Source organism: Barbus barbus (genome assembly GCF_936440315.1).
Source record: "Barbus barbus genome assembly, chromosome: 7".
NCBI lineage: Eukaryota > Metazoa > Chordata > Actinopteri > Cypriniformes > Cyprinidae > Barbus > Barbus barbus.
This window is the reverse complement of record NC_136735.1, coordinates 7,202,144-7,216,841: the sequence shown is the minus strand read 5'-3', so window position 1 is coordinate 7,216,841 and position 14,698 is coordinate 7,202,144. Positions and strand designations below refer to the sequence as shown.

The 14,698-nt window shown below is 37.7% G+C and overlaps 3 protein-coding genes across 6 annotated transcripts; 1 reads left to right on the top strand and 2 right to left on the bottom strand.

The window, feature by feature from the left end:
* Window positions 1-370: 370 nt before the first annotated feature.
* Window positions 371-4,623, bottom strand: rnaseh2a (ribonuclease H2, subunit A). 2 transcript variants are annotated; one of them, XM_079422142.1, is made up of 10 exons: window positions 4,558-4,623; window positions 3,515-3,599; window positions 2,720-2,848; window positions 2,573-2,644; window positions 2,373-2,499; window positions 2,194-2,281; window positions 1,884-2,021; window positions 1,663-1,750; window positions 861-984; window positions 371-693 (listed from the first exon to the last, which is right to left on the bottom strand). In XM_079422142.1, the coding sequence occupies exons 3-10, from the start codon at window positions 2,844-2,846 to the stop codon at window positions 534-536; spliced, it is 924 nt and encodes a 307-aa protein (XP_079278268.1). In that variant the 5' UTR covers window positions 2,847-2,848; window positions 3,515-3,599; window positions 4,558-4,623; the 3' UTR covers window positions 371-533. The 2 variants fall into 2 exon arrangements, with proteins under 2 accessions (XP_079278268.1, XP_079278269.1); XM_079422143.1 differs by lacking the exon at window positions 3,515-3,599 and having other exon boundaries at window positions 4,558-4,617.
* On the top strand, window positions 3,589-10,370 carry prdx2 (peroxiredoxin 2). 2 transcript variants are annotated; one of them, XM_079422145.1, is made up of 7 exons: window positions 3,589-3,795; window positions 4,073-4,147; window positions 5,586-5,709; window positions 5,888-6,041; window positions 6,643-6,765; window positions 7,814-7,944; window positions 9,345-10,370. In XM_079422145.1, the coding sequence occupies exons 3-7, from the start codon at window positions 5,607-5,609 to the stop codon at window positions 9,425-9,427; spliced, it is 594 nt and encodes a 197-aa protein (XP_079278271.1). In that variant the 5' UTR covers window positions 3,589-3,795; window positions 4,073-4,147; window positions 5,586-5,606; the 3' UTR covers window positions 9,428-10,370. The 2 variants fall into 2 exon arrangements, with proteins under 2 accessions (XP_079278271.1, XP_079278270.1); XM_079422144.1 differs by lacking the exon at window positions 3,589-3,795 and having other exon boundaries at window positions 4,050-4,147.
* Window positions 10,371-12,716: 2,346 nt separating this feature from the next.
* On the bottom strand, window positions 12,717-14,300 carry junba (JunB proto-oncogene, AP-1 transcription factor subunit a). Of its 2 annotated transcripts, XM_079421368.1 has the most exons (2): window positions 14,188-14,300; window positions 12,717-13,968 (listed from the first exon to the last, which is right to left on the bottom strand). In XM_079421368.1, exon 2 carries the CDS (start codon window positions 13,928-13,930, stop codon window positions 13,064-13,066), a length of 867 nt encoding a protein of 288 aa, XP_079277494.1. In that variant the 5' UTR covers window positions 13,931-13,968; window positions 14,188-14,300; the 3' UTR covers window positions 12,717-13,063. The 2 variants fall into 2 exon arrangements, with proteins under 2 accessions (XP_079277494.1, XP_079277493.1); XM_079421367.1 differs by having other exon boundaries at window positions 12,717-14,294.
* Between the last annotated feature and the right edge of the window lie 398 nt (window positions 14,301-14,698).

Below are 14,698 nucleotides of genomic sequence, written 5' to 3'. Positions count from 1 at the left end.
CCAGAAATTAATAATGCACGCCATAAAAAAAAAAACACAAATGAGAATATATGAAAATGAAAACATTTTATTTATTTTACATCCAGAAATTAATAATGCACGCCATAAAAAAAACACCAATGAGAATATATGAAAATGAAAACATTTTATTTATTTTACATCCAGAAATTAATAATGCACGCCATAAAAAAAACACCAATGAGAATATATGAAAATGAAAACATTTTATTTATTTTTCATCCAGAAATTAATAATGCACGCCATAAAAAAAAAAAACACCAATGAGAATATATGAAAATGAAAACATTTTATTTATTTTACATCCAGAAATTAATAATGCACGCCATTAAAAAACACAAATGAGAATATAATATGAAAATGAAAACATTTTATTTATTTTACATCCAGAAATTAATAATGCACGCCATAAAAAAACACAAATGAGAATATAATAGATTCATGCACAGTTCATTGTTTTGCGATATCCAGTTGACATGTATTTTGTGATATGTTGAGTGCTGCTGTGTTTGTGTTCAGAGTGTGTTGATGCTCTGTAGTTTGCGTTCAGTGAAAAAGCGGTGTGTGTCTCGTGTGTGTGAGAGCTCTGACGGCTTGCTGCGGCTGAAATACGACAGCATTGAGGTGTTATTCTGACGAGCAGCGGCTTTTTCTCCATCTTCCTCATCATCGTCCCTACACACAAACAAACACATTTAATATTGAATTCCAAGCAAAAATGTACAAGTACTAAAATGTAAAATATTATTGTATATAACATTTTTTATGTGTAAGCACTAAAGAAAATGAATCTGAGTGTTTTGTGAATATGAAAAGGCAGCGCCCTCTTCTGTCAAACTCACCAGTGAACAGAAACAGCTTTACTGTCCATGAGCGTCTGTGCTGTGCTCCAGCTGAACCTTACAAACTGAGGATAACCAAACACTGGGTCCAGATAATTCAGCAGCCAGCTCTTAGTTTTGGGATCTAAACACACACAGAATAAATCATAATATTTGTTTTGAGCCTAGTACAGAACTCTTCAAATGTTTGGGGTCTGTAAAATATTTAAATCTTTATGAAAGAAGTCTCTTTTTACGTTTTCTGAATTTATTAATCAAAAATACTGTAATATTGTGAAATATTTGTACAATATAAGAGAACTGTTTTCTATGAATATAATATTAAATGTAATTTATTTGTGATCAAAGCTGAATTTTCAGCATCATTACTCCAGTCTTCAGAGTCACATGATCCTTCAGAAATCATTCAAATATGCTGATTTGATGCTCAAGAAACATTTCTTATTATTAATGTTGAAAAACGTCCTGCTTCGTATTTTTGTGGAATTTAGAATCTGTTTTTTAGAATCCTTTATTCAATATAAAATTTATTTGGAATATATTTTTTTTTGTACATTATAAATGTCTTTACTATCATTTTTGATCAATTGAATGCATTCCTGCTGGCTAAAAGTATTAAAGTAATAATTTTAAAAACCTTAATGACCCCAAACCTTTGAACAGTAGTATATATGTGCCAGAAAAACAGCAGTAATGACACTAGTGCTCATTTATAAATATCTAAATATGATTAGTCTACATTTAATTGTTAAAAAAAATACTTTTATGGAAATTGAAGGAATATTATATGATATAAACTGACCATTAGGATACCCAGAGCCATAATCTGTGTCTACGTCACCCAAATCTTCTGCAAATTTCCAGGATTTGACAGCATGGTCTCTAGCAACCTACATAGAGAACACTTTAGTCAAAAATCGATCAAATCATATGCATAAATCTTTCTTATAGTGTTAGCAGATATTTTTCCTCTAATAACTGACATTCCCCTTTTATATCATCCATCTCTGAAGGAACCCTTACCTTGGCACAGATGCTGGCAGCGCTGACGATGGGGAAGAGCGAGTCAGCTTTGGGACGGACGGTGACCTCCACCCCCGGGAACCGCTGGGAGAGCTTATCCTGATACTTCTCTGCAGGACCCACTGTATCCACAAACACCTGAGAGGTTTGAAAAACACGTCAAAAATTATAATAATAAAAAATAAATCAATTATAAAAATATATAAAATGCATAAATTATATAATTTATAAATTGTAAAAAACAATAAAGACACGTCATAACGGCTTTATCACCAGTTCTGCTGTCTATCATACAGGTGTTGGTTTGTACCTCTTTGAGCTGCACCCCACAGTCCAGGGCGTACTGCACCAGACCTATCGCAGCATCATGTGACAGCGCATTCAGATTGTACTTTGCTCTGAAAATAAAAGCACAACAGGTTAAAAAGATCCTCTTGACTCTAATTACCAGCCTTCGCATGCATGCAGTGAAATCATGTGTGCACGTACCTCTGCAGCATGCTGGTGGAAATGGTGTTTGGTGAGAGGACCTGAAGTGCCCAGCCTACAAAATCTTTGGCCTCATCGATCTTCAGAAACAGGTTCTCTCTCTCTGCCTCCGTCAGCGTCTTTGAGTCTAAACATGCAACAAAAATACTGCAGATTTCCACAGAATCTGAACTCCGGTCAAGATTTGCTCTGTAACCTACCTGCCACTTTCAAATTCTTCAGGTCTTCCTTTCTGGATACAGTGCAGAAGCATATCCCATACACCATAGGTCCTGAAATACAGCATATCAAATTTATACTCCAGTTTCAATCACAAAATGGCCTTGTCCAATGAGGACGACACTCACCCAGTACGGGACCCCTGCCCGCCTCATCGATGCCCAGGCAGCAGTCCTCTGTCTTACACACGTCCGGGATGGACGAGGACAAGCGGCAACTCACAGAGTTATCCGCCTCAAAATCACTCAGATCCATGTCTGATCATTTGCATAAAAAAAATTAAAACAAAATGTATCACAATTAAGTAAACATATTTATGAATTTTAAGCTTTAAAAAAAATGCATATCACACAAATAAAAAAAAGAATATCATTAATAACATTACAAACAATAATAAATAAAATATTTTGAAAAATATAAATTAAGCTTCAAGCGAACAACTCACTAAAATTGAGCTATCATCTGTCATTTATTATGGAAATTGGTTACAAAATAAAAGATGTCCATTTCAAATAAATGTTGTTCTTTTGAACGTTATATTCAATCAAACGACTCTGAAGAAACGGTTTCCACAAATATATTAAGCAGCATAATTGTTTTCAACATTGATAATCAGAAATATCTTGCTATTGTGCAAGTATTCGACCAGAGCATGTGTCTGAACATATAAAAACATATCCATAAATCACAACACATGTATTATTATTATATAAAATAGAGTATTTTAAAGCCACGTCTTTAACAGATATGACCCACAACACATTTCCTCCCGCATCTGATACTGAAATCAATCAACAATACGAGATCATACACATAATTTAGTCAAAAAACATGAGGTTTATTCACTCTTATTAACTAACTAACAGTGTATTCAAAAGCATCGTAGTGTGTCAAATTTGCTGCATAAACAAACTTGCACGAACCTGTGTGTTTGCAGCAGCGTGCCTCAACCGGAAATACAGAATTGGCGCGAGTGTGACAGGCCAGCGTGACCTTTGACCGACAATACTGGAAGGACAACAAGTATTTATTACTGGATAGAAGAATACGACGCACACTGAAACATATTTAAAAACACAGCTAATGTCTAAAACCATGCAGAGAACTCGTTTAAATGTGCGCCTCCACAAGTCTCTGTCGCAGTGGTTTGTGGGAAATGGAGTTCAGGGGACGTTTGGTTATTTTCTCGATTCAGTGTTTAAACGTGAGGTTAGCATTGCAAAACACTATGTATATGTTTTTTTGTTGTGGATGTAAAATCTGGCTTAAATAATGATGTTTTTTTTCAATGCATTTTGAATTTTCTGACATGTATGTTAATAGGCCAAAACCAAAACTACAAGACATCATGTGCATCTAAATACACTGTTTTCTGAAATGTTGTTCTATCTTACCCAAACTGGAATCTGTCATAAACAAAGACGCTTGAAATTGCAAACTAAAGGGAGGCGGTCCTCTGATGCTCCCTCTATATTTTGCAGCAGGTCGCGAGACTAGGACTTCCTGTGCTCGTGCATCAAGGGAAAGTTAAGTTTCGCTCCCACATCACAGAACAGGTATGTTTTAATGCGGATATATTTCTCTTTTGCTTAGAATCTTAATGGTTATTTACATGCACAAATGCTTAATGTATATTTTTGCTGATTATTACTGAACAAAAGAGCGCGCGGAAAATGCCGGCGCTGTTCTCCTGCAAATTGCATCATATTTTAGCAACTGTTTGACATATCTTAACGCATTAAAATATATTTATTGTGCCAGACTGTGAGTATTAGTTATTTCAAATGCTATGATTCACGTAGTGCTACTTTTATGCAGTATCACTCGACCGGGCAGGCTTAGCTCTCGTAGCTAAGCAGCTAAATGACTTTATGAATATATTAGAAGTTTTAATGTCTTTTTAAAATGCATTTCGTCTTTTGCATGTTTCCAGACCCTGTATATTACAAGTCAACCGGCGTCTTACCAATTATAGCAGAGACTTAATGTAGCGCACTTGTCTCGGCCTTCTCCAGCTCATTTTCACCTTTTTGCTGCAGTTTTCAGGGCAAAGTCTCGGGGGGTCGTTGACCGTTCTCGTATTTTCTAGGGGTGAATACTATCAGCTTTTAGAGATACTGGGCTGACAGTCGCTATCAGGGCCACATGTAAGGCGAGGAATCGACCTCTGAGTCAAGTGCACTTATAAAACCCATTCAAGTCCCTCTTTTAAGGGCACACATGACTAAAATGCTCGTGCATTTGGTGTGTGGTTGAACTGAGATAAAGACTTGGGCAAAAAGGACGTATTTAGACTGAACCACTTCTTGAATCAGAAGCCCATTGTTCAGAACAACTGACTATCATGTGACCTGGTGTGTGTGTGTGTGTCTCCAAATAAAGGCAGAGAAATGTGTGTGTGTGTGTGTGTGTGTGTGAGATCCACTGCAAAGCTTTTGCATTTATTATTGACCGATACTCTGGTTCAAACACCAAAAGTTACTTGTGTTGCTGATTTTTTTGTTAGATTAGAAGTTCAGTTTCCTGTACACATTTCATAACTAATATTTTGAGGCAAATATAATTTGGTAAATTACTTAGTTTTTACATCACCCAAAAATGAAACTTCACTTACTCATGCTTAAGTTGCTCCAAACCTGTGAATTTCTTCCATCTGCTGAAGTTATTTTGAAGAATGTTCAATTCTGGTTCCCATTGACTTTCATTGCATTTTTTCCGTAATAATGAAGTCAACGGAGTCCAGCAACTGTTGGCATTCTTCAAAATATATTTTTGTGCTCATCAGAAGGAAGAAATTCACACAGGTTTGGAACAACGAAAGTGCAGCTTTACACATACCTTCAGTCAATTTGCATTTTTTTTTTTTTTTTTGTCAAAAAACATTTACTGCAATTAATTTTAAAAGTTTTTAATTTGTAATTAAATGTGTGGTGTAAGCAGCAGGAATAATAGCAATAATAATAATATTCTTGATGTTCTTCTTGTTTTTTTCAGCAGTGACAAGCAATCTTCAAGATGTCTTCTGGAAACGCTAAGATTGGTCAGCCTGCTCCTCAGTTCAAGGCCACGGCTGTGGTAGACGGACAGTTTAAAGACGTTCAGCTCTCTGACTACAGAGGTGAGCATCAGACGCTCCACACACTGTTTTGTAGATTAGGCCGAGAGTATTTTAAATGTCATTCTAACCTACTTTTGCTTTCCATTGTATCATGATACTAGCCATCAAACCCACTAACTGGGTTACAGGTGTAACCTGTTTTCACTTCATCTTTATTTTCACTCCATTTCTCCTTTAGGGAAGTATGTCGTGTTGTTCTTCTATCCACTCGATTTCACCTTTGTGTGTCCTACCGAGATCATCGCGTTCAGCGAACGGGCTGCTGAGTTTCGTAAAATCGGCTGCGAGGTCATCGCTGGCTCCACCGACTCTCATTTCAGCCATCTAGCATGGTGAGGATCCTGCTTTTATCCCCACATATTCCACATCTAAAAGCCTAAACTGGCTACTTTCCTGTAAAATATCTTGCGCCTTCATTATAAAAAGTAATTTAATGTAGAGCAGAAGTGCCAGTTGTCCTACACTGTATGTTAGGTGTCACTGTTGGTTTTCTCTCGCTTGTGAACGTGATTCTTAGCAGGCTTTTTATGGCTTCACCCAGTTAGTGGTTATCTTCTATGTTCTCCTAACCAGCCTGGCTTTGATAAGAGCTAATAGAGTGTGTTAGAGAGGCACAGATAAAGGAAGGGTGTAGCGCTTTGTTAGTTCTAGAAACTGCCACTTGAAGTCACATTGACCTTTATTTAGAGAGCATTATTATTTACACTTTTTTTTTAAGTATATATATATATATATATATATATATATATATATATATATATATATATTTACCATATCACATTAACAGTCTAAATCTCTGTTCAGCATCTTGCTGGAAATATAATGAAGATAATTAAATATGAAAAAGCCATGAGGGATAACCATGTCTATTAGACTATACACTTTATAAGTTAAATTCCTGTTGTCACATGACTGTTGGCTTGTTCTCGATAGGATCAACACACCCAGGAAGCAGGGTGGCCTCGGCTCCATGAACATCCCGCTGGTGGCTGACCTGACTAAGTCCATCTGCCGTGATTACGGCGTCCTGAAAGAGGATGAAGGCATCGCCTACAGGTCTGTGATGATGTTTGCACTGGTTCAGTTAAACTACAACTAGTTACCCTCCTTGCTTACAGTGCATGATTGCATCAGGAGATAATGATACTGCAGCGTGGGCAGGGTACAGGAACTATGAGAAGAATTAACTTTAATCAGATTTTATTGCACCTTGAAATTCTATATCAAATGTTCAGTCGTTGATTTGAATTAATGTTCCGGGTTCAAACTTCAGCATTTGACACAGTGCTATATTATATTATATTATATTATATTGTACACCTGCTATTCAGAAGTTTGGGGTCTGTAATATTTTTAAATGTTTTTGAAAGAAGTCTCTTCTTCTCACTAAGGCTGCTTTTATTTGAACAGTACTGTAAAAGCAGGGATATTTTAAAATATTCTTGAAGTTTAAAATGAACTATTTTCTATTTAAATAAAATTAACAATGTAATTTAATCCTGTGATGCAAAGCAGAATTTTCAGCATCATTACTCCAGTCTTCAGTGTCACATGATCCTTCAGAAATTATAGTTTAATTCAGAAATGTAATTTAATTTTAATAATATTTTCAGATTATTATCAGTGTTGGAAACAGTTGTGCTGCTTATGGTTTAGGGGAAAGCATGATGCATAATTTTGGATTTTTTTAAATGAAAAGAGATTTAAAAACTTAACATTATAAATGTCTTCACTGTCACTTTTGATCAATTAATACATCCTTGCTGATTAAAATATTAATTTATTTCAAAAAGTCTTATTGACACCAACCCCATAGGTTTTTGCAAAATAAAAAAATAAATAATATATACACTGTGCATATGATTTGCCTTTTTGAAGTAAAGTAGGGATACTTTTAATTATTTTTTTACTTTAACTAAGGGACTTATTGACTCTTTTTGTAGTAATCAACATTGTTCAATGAATTCACTGAACTTTATTTTTCAGATAAAACATTCCTTTAATGTTGAAAACTAATTTAAGAGCAGTCATACAGATTTTATTGTAAACCGAGAAAGTTGCCATACAAACAGTGAGTTTTCTGTCTCTTGTCCTGCTCCCACAGAGGTCTGTTTGTGATTGACGATAAAGGCATCTTGAGGCAGATCACCATCAATGACCTGCCGGTGGGCCGCTCGGTGGACGAGACACTGAGACTGGTGCAGGCCTTCCAGCACACCGACAAATATGGAGAAGGTGAGTGAGACTGGGCTCTTTCTGAATGTCCTCTAAAATGTTTTGTGATCCGATCACTCAAACCACATTTGGAGGAGGTCAAAAACATATGACCACATTGTATTTGTAGTGTAAACACAGATGCGTCCTGATGCCAAGGAAGAGTAGTTTACTTGCATAACACGGTGTTATACTGTACCTCCAAAATGAGTTTTAAGCCCATACTTGTACCATCTTTAATATGCTTGGTTTCTACTGGAAACATCAGGTTTGAAGCGCAATTAAATTCATGTGTATTTGAGAGCGTCAGTCTGGTGACTTTTTGCTTTATCATCATGTAGTAACACGCTGACTGAAGTGATGTGAGTAACTGTGAAATCTGATCACAAGTGATCACAGGATATGTAATGAGAGAGGGATGGTCTATATACAGAGGTTATGTATTCTGGTAAACGCAGTCGGTTATGTCTTAAGAGAACTGAAACAGCTGAGAAAAACCAGATGTGTGTCAGTATCACATGCATTTGGTCTTAAAGAGACAGTAGCCTATAAATACCTGCAGTGAAGAGCACTATTGTGTTATTTTACAATTAATAATTACATTTCTACACCTGAATACTAGTGTTACTAACTTTATTAGTAACTTTGTTGTATTCATCTACGCTTGTCATTTGTGTAATTGTTTTATTGCTGACTTTTAGTAGTTTTTGCTGTGGTATAGAAGTAGGTTACTGCTAGTAAACTTTCAGTAATTAATAATAAACAAATTTTTTTTGTTTGTTTGCTTTTTGCTGATCTGAAAAATGACCCAATCTGTTACTCAAAATATGTAATATGAGCCGTACCGGGAGATTTGTGATCCGTTGCACGTTGGGTCATCAAGATTTTGTTTTGTTATTTTCATTCAGCAAGAATGCATGAAATTTCAAACGACTATAAAGTAATTTCCAATTATTTATAATGTGTAATTGTCACAGCTTATATTTCTGTTTATTATTCCTTATTTGTAACTTTTTATTAAAGAATCCTATGATATGCATTATGTATTTCCACAAAAATGTGTTTCTTGAGCATCAGATCAGCAAATCTGAATGATTTCTGAAGGATCATGTGACACTGAAGACTGGAGTATTGATGCTGAAAATTCAGCTTTTCATCACAGGAATAAATTGCATTTTAAAGTATATTTAAATAGAAAATTTAAATTTTAAATAGTAATTTCACAATATTATTGCATTGTTTTTTTATCAAATAAATTGGTGAGCAAAAGAGACTTCTTTTAAAAACATCAAAACTCATACCCATCCCAAACTTTTGCTGTTAGCGTATGCATGACGTAGAAATGTTCACAGGTGATGCCAAAATATTCAGTGTCCGTCTCCACAGAGGTCTATAATAAGTTTTCTGTCTGTTCTCCATAGTTTGTCCTGCTGGATGGAAACCTGGAAGTGACACTATTGTTCCAGATGTGCAGAAGAGCAAGGAGTTCTTCTCCAAGCAGTAACAGTCCTGCTGTATTTCGTGGATCGTGCTCCCATTCAGTGGGACGCTAGAGCACTTAACATTAGCCTGAGAGTTCTTGAAAAGTTGTCTAAGCCAACGTAACACTCTTTGCAGTTTAAATGCACTTGTTAGACAGATTTCTGTTCCTTTTCATTGTCTGAAGAAGCTGTTGCAGTCAGCATCTCCCATGCACTGAAATGTGTGTAGTTTGTTTTAAACTCTAGTTAATCTGTATTACATATTTAGTACTCGGTGAACTTTTGATTCATTTTGAATTGTCTCAAGTTGTTTAGCAATCTGGTGATCATCAATATATAAATAAACGGGCTGTTATTGTGTGATGGTGCAGTTCTTATCTTTACCAACATAACTCGTTACAAGGTATGTAGTTTCTGACATTTTGACTCTGACTATAGGTTCATCCATCCAGAAAAGTTTTCACAACTCAATAAGGAACATGGAAACGGCTTTACTGCTCCTATATTAAATAGGTTTTTACTAAATATTATTTGTAAAAATTGTTTTACTAAAAATTAAAATGGTTTGTGCAACTAAGTAAACCAGTGTACAGGCAAGCTTATTTGATAACTGACCGGTTATAAAGTGTATCAATAATCTATTCATATTTAAAGTAGATATTTTTTTGTTTTCATTTAATTTGATAGTTTTAGTAACATTTTATTAGTTATTTTTTGTTTATTTAAATATGCCTTTTAATTTTTATTTAAAATATTCAGTCAGTACTTAAACTAAACGAAATGTGTAAAGGCTGAAGTATGCAATTAAGTATTTTTTTAGGGTTTTAATTTAGTTCAGTTTCAAATAAATATAATAACCTGCCACCTGAACCAACCATTACAGTAATGCAAATACAGTAATCATGCGTTATTTGCGGTTGCAGCTACGGTTCGAATCCAACAATAAATAATTTTTTCTACCTATTAGATTGTGCTTTATTAACGTCTACACCTACCCCAACCCTAAACCTACCCCTTGTATTAATGCAAATACATTAAATGTTGTTCAGTGTGAGAAAGTGTCTTAAGTTTGGAAACATCAGACCGGCAGATGGCAGTATTTCATTACATTTGAGTGAAATAGCTCAGGAGCAACTTGTTCATATGAGCCCTCAGGTAGGCCTATATAAGTGATTTCAAGGGAGGTTTTAATGCTAATTAAGCAGAGCTTGTATTCACAGCAGAGATGTACTTTCTCAAATTGGTAGGTTATGTGTTCCTGCTGTCAGGGTTATGCATCTGATAGTGACAACCTGGTGATAAAACACTCAAAAAAGGCATTTGGCACTGAATGTAAAGCACTCGATGATATTTGATAGTCTGGAACTAGTTAAATCACAAGTAGCTATAGTGAATTTTGTTGATCTTGCTGAATTGTTATCATGGTGTTATTTTCTACATCAAATGATCGATAGTCTACCAACTGAACAGGCAAGGTTCTCTAAAACAGGGCTGTCCCCACTCGGTCCTGGAGGGCCGGTGTCCTGCAGAGTTTAGCTCCAACCCTAATTAACACACCTGAAGCTGCTAATCAAGCTCTTACTAGGCATACCAGAAGCTTCCATGCAGATGTGTTGGAGCTAAACTCTGCAGTACACCGGCCCTCCGGGACTGAGTTTGGACAGCCCTGATCTGAACAAAAGTTTCCTGAAATGTTTTAGTTGAACGCTTGTCTAACGTTTTTTCAATGCTTTGACATTCAGAATGTTTCATTAACATTCCCATAATGTTTGCTCAATAATAAAAGAGAATGTTCCTGTGGTGTTTGTATTCTACAACCAAGAAAAAAAACCATTAAATTGACGATTTAACCATTCAGAGAACATTCAGAAATAAAACACGTTCTTAAAACATATTTTGGTTGAGAATGGGACTGATAACAATGCGTGTCCTTTTATATAGGCTACAGAAAAGGTGCTTTTGAAAGTATTTTATATATTTAACGTGTTAAAAAATCATTGTGTCATCAAACTAAATTGAATATTTCACTGATTTTATTTATATAGGCTAATTTTAATATTAGATGTGCTATAATTTTGTCCTGACTTGAGATATGCTGTTACAAAAACAGATCATGTAGGTCTTGTAGTGTGTGGGTCTGTGGTTTTGGTACTGGATGATTAATTAAAACTTGTTTTCAAACTAAATTATGCTTTAAACTATATGATGGCGACAGTCGATGCTTAACCTGAGGTATCCCTTCAAGGCCTGGTTTCACAGACAGGGCGTAGACTAAACCAGGATTAGGCCATGGTTCAATTAGGACATTTAAGTCATTTTTAATAAATGTCCCTTAGAAAACAACATTACTGGTGTGCATCTTTAGGCAAAACAAAGGTACTGATGTATTTTAAGATCAGTCAGTATGTTTCTTTCAGATGAAACAGCTCAGATTTATATTTTAGTCTGGGATTAGCAAGTCTTTTTAATACAACAACATGTCCACTAAAACTTAAAAATATAGGCTTAACAAAAGTAACACTAGATTTTATTTATATAGGCTATTTGAATCAAATGTGCTTATTTGGGTAGAATTATGTCCTGACATAAAATACAGATTTAATCCCTTTCATGTGTAGGCTAATATCTAATATATTCACCATCTGGGCTACCTATGAGCTGTGTTTACAGTCTGTTTGACTAATGTATTAGTTCTAAAGAATACCTCAGAAAACTTTTGGGGCTGTCTAAAATGAAGAAATATGGCAACTCGTGAGAGAAAAAGCGGTTACAAAAACAGATCATATATCAGGCCTTAAAGCGCGTGGGTCTGTGTGGTTTCTGTACTGGACAGTTAATTGAAACTACGGTTTATTTTCCGGAAATCACTGCCTGCACTTCTGGTTTATAAGTCTAGATGTTATTTAATGCGATCTGTTTTTCTATTTTTATGCTTGCGACGGCTCCATTTTTTGCAAAGTACCTGGAAAATGCCCGTGCGTGTTCTTATTTTTTATCTCTAGTTTTCTTTTCGCTGAAACTGTTTTGGGAAGGTTTCTGCGCGCGGGGAAAATCCCGCGTTGCTAAATTTTCTCTCATTCACATGCGCTTCATTCATTCGAGCGTCAGACCTGAAAGCTCGCGGACTTCCTGACCGGTAGCGTGGGCGGGGATTCCCGCAAGTCTACCCTCAGAGACGTACGTGCGCCAAAACAGCCCATATATGGGCTTTGCGTCAGCAGGAAAAAGAAGCCAACGTGGGCACGTCTTCAACGTAAATTTAAAGCCGCACGGAGTGAGCCAGAAATGAACAACCCAAACAGTGGAACAATTTTCAACGCTTTTACTTAAATATAAAAAAACAAAAACTATATAAACAAACAGAAATACAGGTTTGGATGAACCCGACTCACAACATCAATAACTTACTGGAATGTTTTCATAGGGCAGTACTCAAAAACCAAACCATCTTAAAGGTTTCCCTGTGCATTCACTGTCCATTCATCTACCTTGAAGATGCTTTTGAAAACAAGTTTAGTTTTCTACAAGAAAACACTTAAGAAATATACAACGCTCGTACTCAGTGCTGCAATAGTATCATTTGCATCAAAACATCACAAACATGATCTGCGCTTCCAGTGTTTCCCATTTTGCCAGTGTCCGCGTATTTGCAATTCGCACTAAAACGACTTGATCTTGGGCGTCAGCATCAGCTGGCACCCGCTGCTCACATGGGTCATGACCTTCTGCTTGAGCTGGGCAACTTGTTCCCTCAGTAGGGACGCGGTGCTGGACAGTCCGGCGTTATCCGTCTTGAGAATCTTGACTTTGTCCTCCAGCCTGCAGATGCGCTCCAGCTTCCGTTTCCGGCACTTGGTGGCCGCCAGCCGGTTGCGCAGCCTCTTGCGCTCCGCTTTGATGCGCTCCTGGTCCTCCATGTCGATGGGGGACATGGGAGGAGAGCCGTCGCTGCTCTGCAGATCGGGAACGATCTGTGGCTCCTCTTTGAGCGTGACAAGCCGCTGCGGATGGAGCGAGTGCTGGAAGTGATGAGGGTGCGTCGTGGCTTGGTGGTGATGGTACTGTTGGTGGTGGTGATGGTGATGGTGAGGCAGGTAGCTGATGGTGGCTGTCGGGTAGTTGGACGCAGGTGTGAGGTTAGTGTTGGGATTGCAGCTGTTCAGGGTGGTGTACACGGGGCTCTCCGGTGGCAGGGAGGCGCCGAAGACCGACGACGCGGCCGAGCAGGATGACACGCCGCCGACTCCGATGGAGACATTCGGCGGGGGCATCTGGTTCATTTGGTGGAGCTCGTCCAGCGCTTTTACGAAGCCGTCCGCGAAGCCCTCCTGCTCTTGTGTGATGCCCCGGCTGTACAGATACTGCCCCGGAGTGGGTGATGTGATGACACCGTTACCGTTCTGGATGATGAGTCTCTCGAGCTCCGGAGAGGCGAGTTTCAGAGAGCCCACGTCTCCGGTGTAGAAGTCGCTTTCGGAGCGCAGAGACTTGAGGTTCCGGAAAGGTTCGGCGAAGCTCACGCTCATGTTCTGCTTTAGGAGCTTGTAGTCGTGCAGGGCAGCGTCTGGATGACCATAAGCAGAAAGAAACGAGTCGTCATGATAAAACGGTTGCTCCATTTTTGTTGACATGTGAATAGCAATTAGGTTGGAGGCTTTTGAGTTGACTGTACACTTTACTGTCTGCAAATCTTGTTCTCTCCGTAATATTACATGAAGATGTCAAAAAAGATGTCAAAGAGAGAAAAGAAACTTCCAAAATAGTTTGAACAACTTTACTGTACCAAGTCGATAGATGTTTTCCCTTGACAGCTGATGTTCAAAAAGTTGCGTTCCGGGACAGTTATTTACAAACAGTCGTACGCAGTATCTTCAGTCTCGGTGCGCACTCGATCTCACGAGAAAGTGCGCCTCGAAGGGTTTTATACTCAGCCTTCCGGGGGCGTGGCTCGGAGAAGCGCGGCCGCTGATTGGACGAGAGTTCCGCTCCTCGAGCTGTCAGATGAGCGGTGACGTCGTTGCCGGGAACCGCTGCTGAGATTGAAAACAGCGCTGGAGGCGAGAGCGCAGAGCTGAAGGACGGCTGCGCTCCTATTTTTGTTTCCACAGACAAGACGCAAAAGCTGGCCGCAATAGTTACATAGGCACTTTTCAGAAAAGTTTCCCATGGCCAAGTAAACAGAAACTCTCTTGTGGTCTTGAGAAAAACACGGCGTTAAAGAATGCATGGTGTAAGCTTTGAAGGACTAATAGGCTACACACAAATGTTAATATTTACATTAGGAGATCTTACAG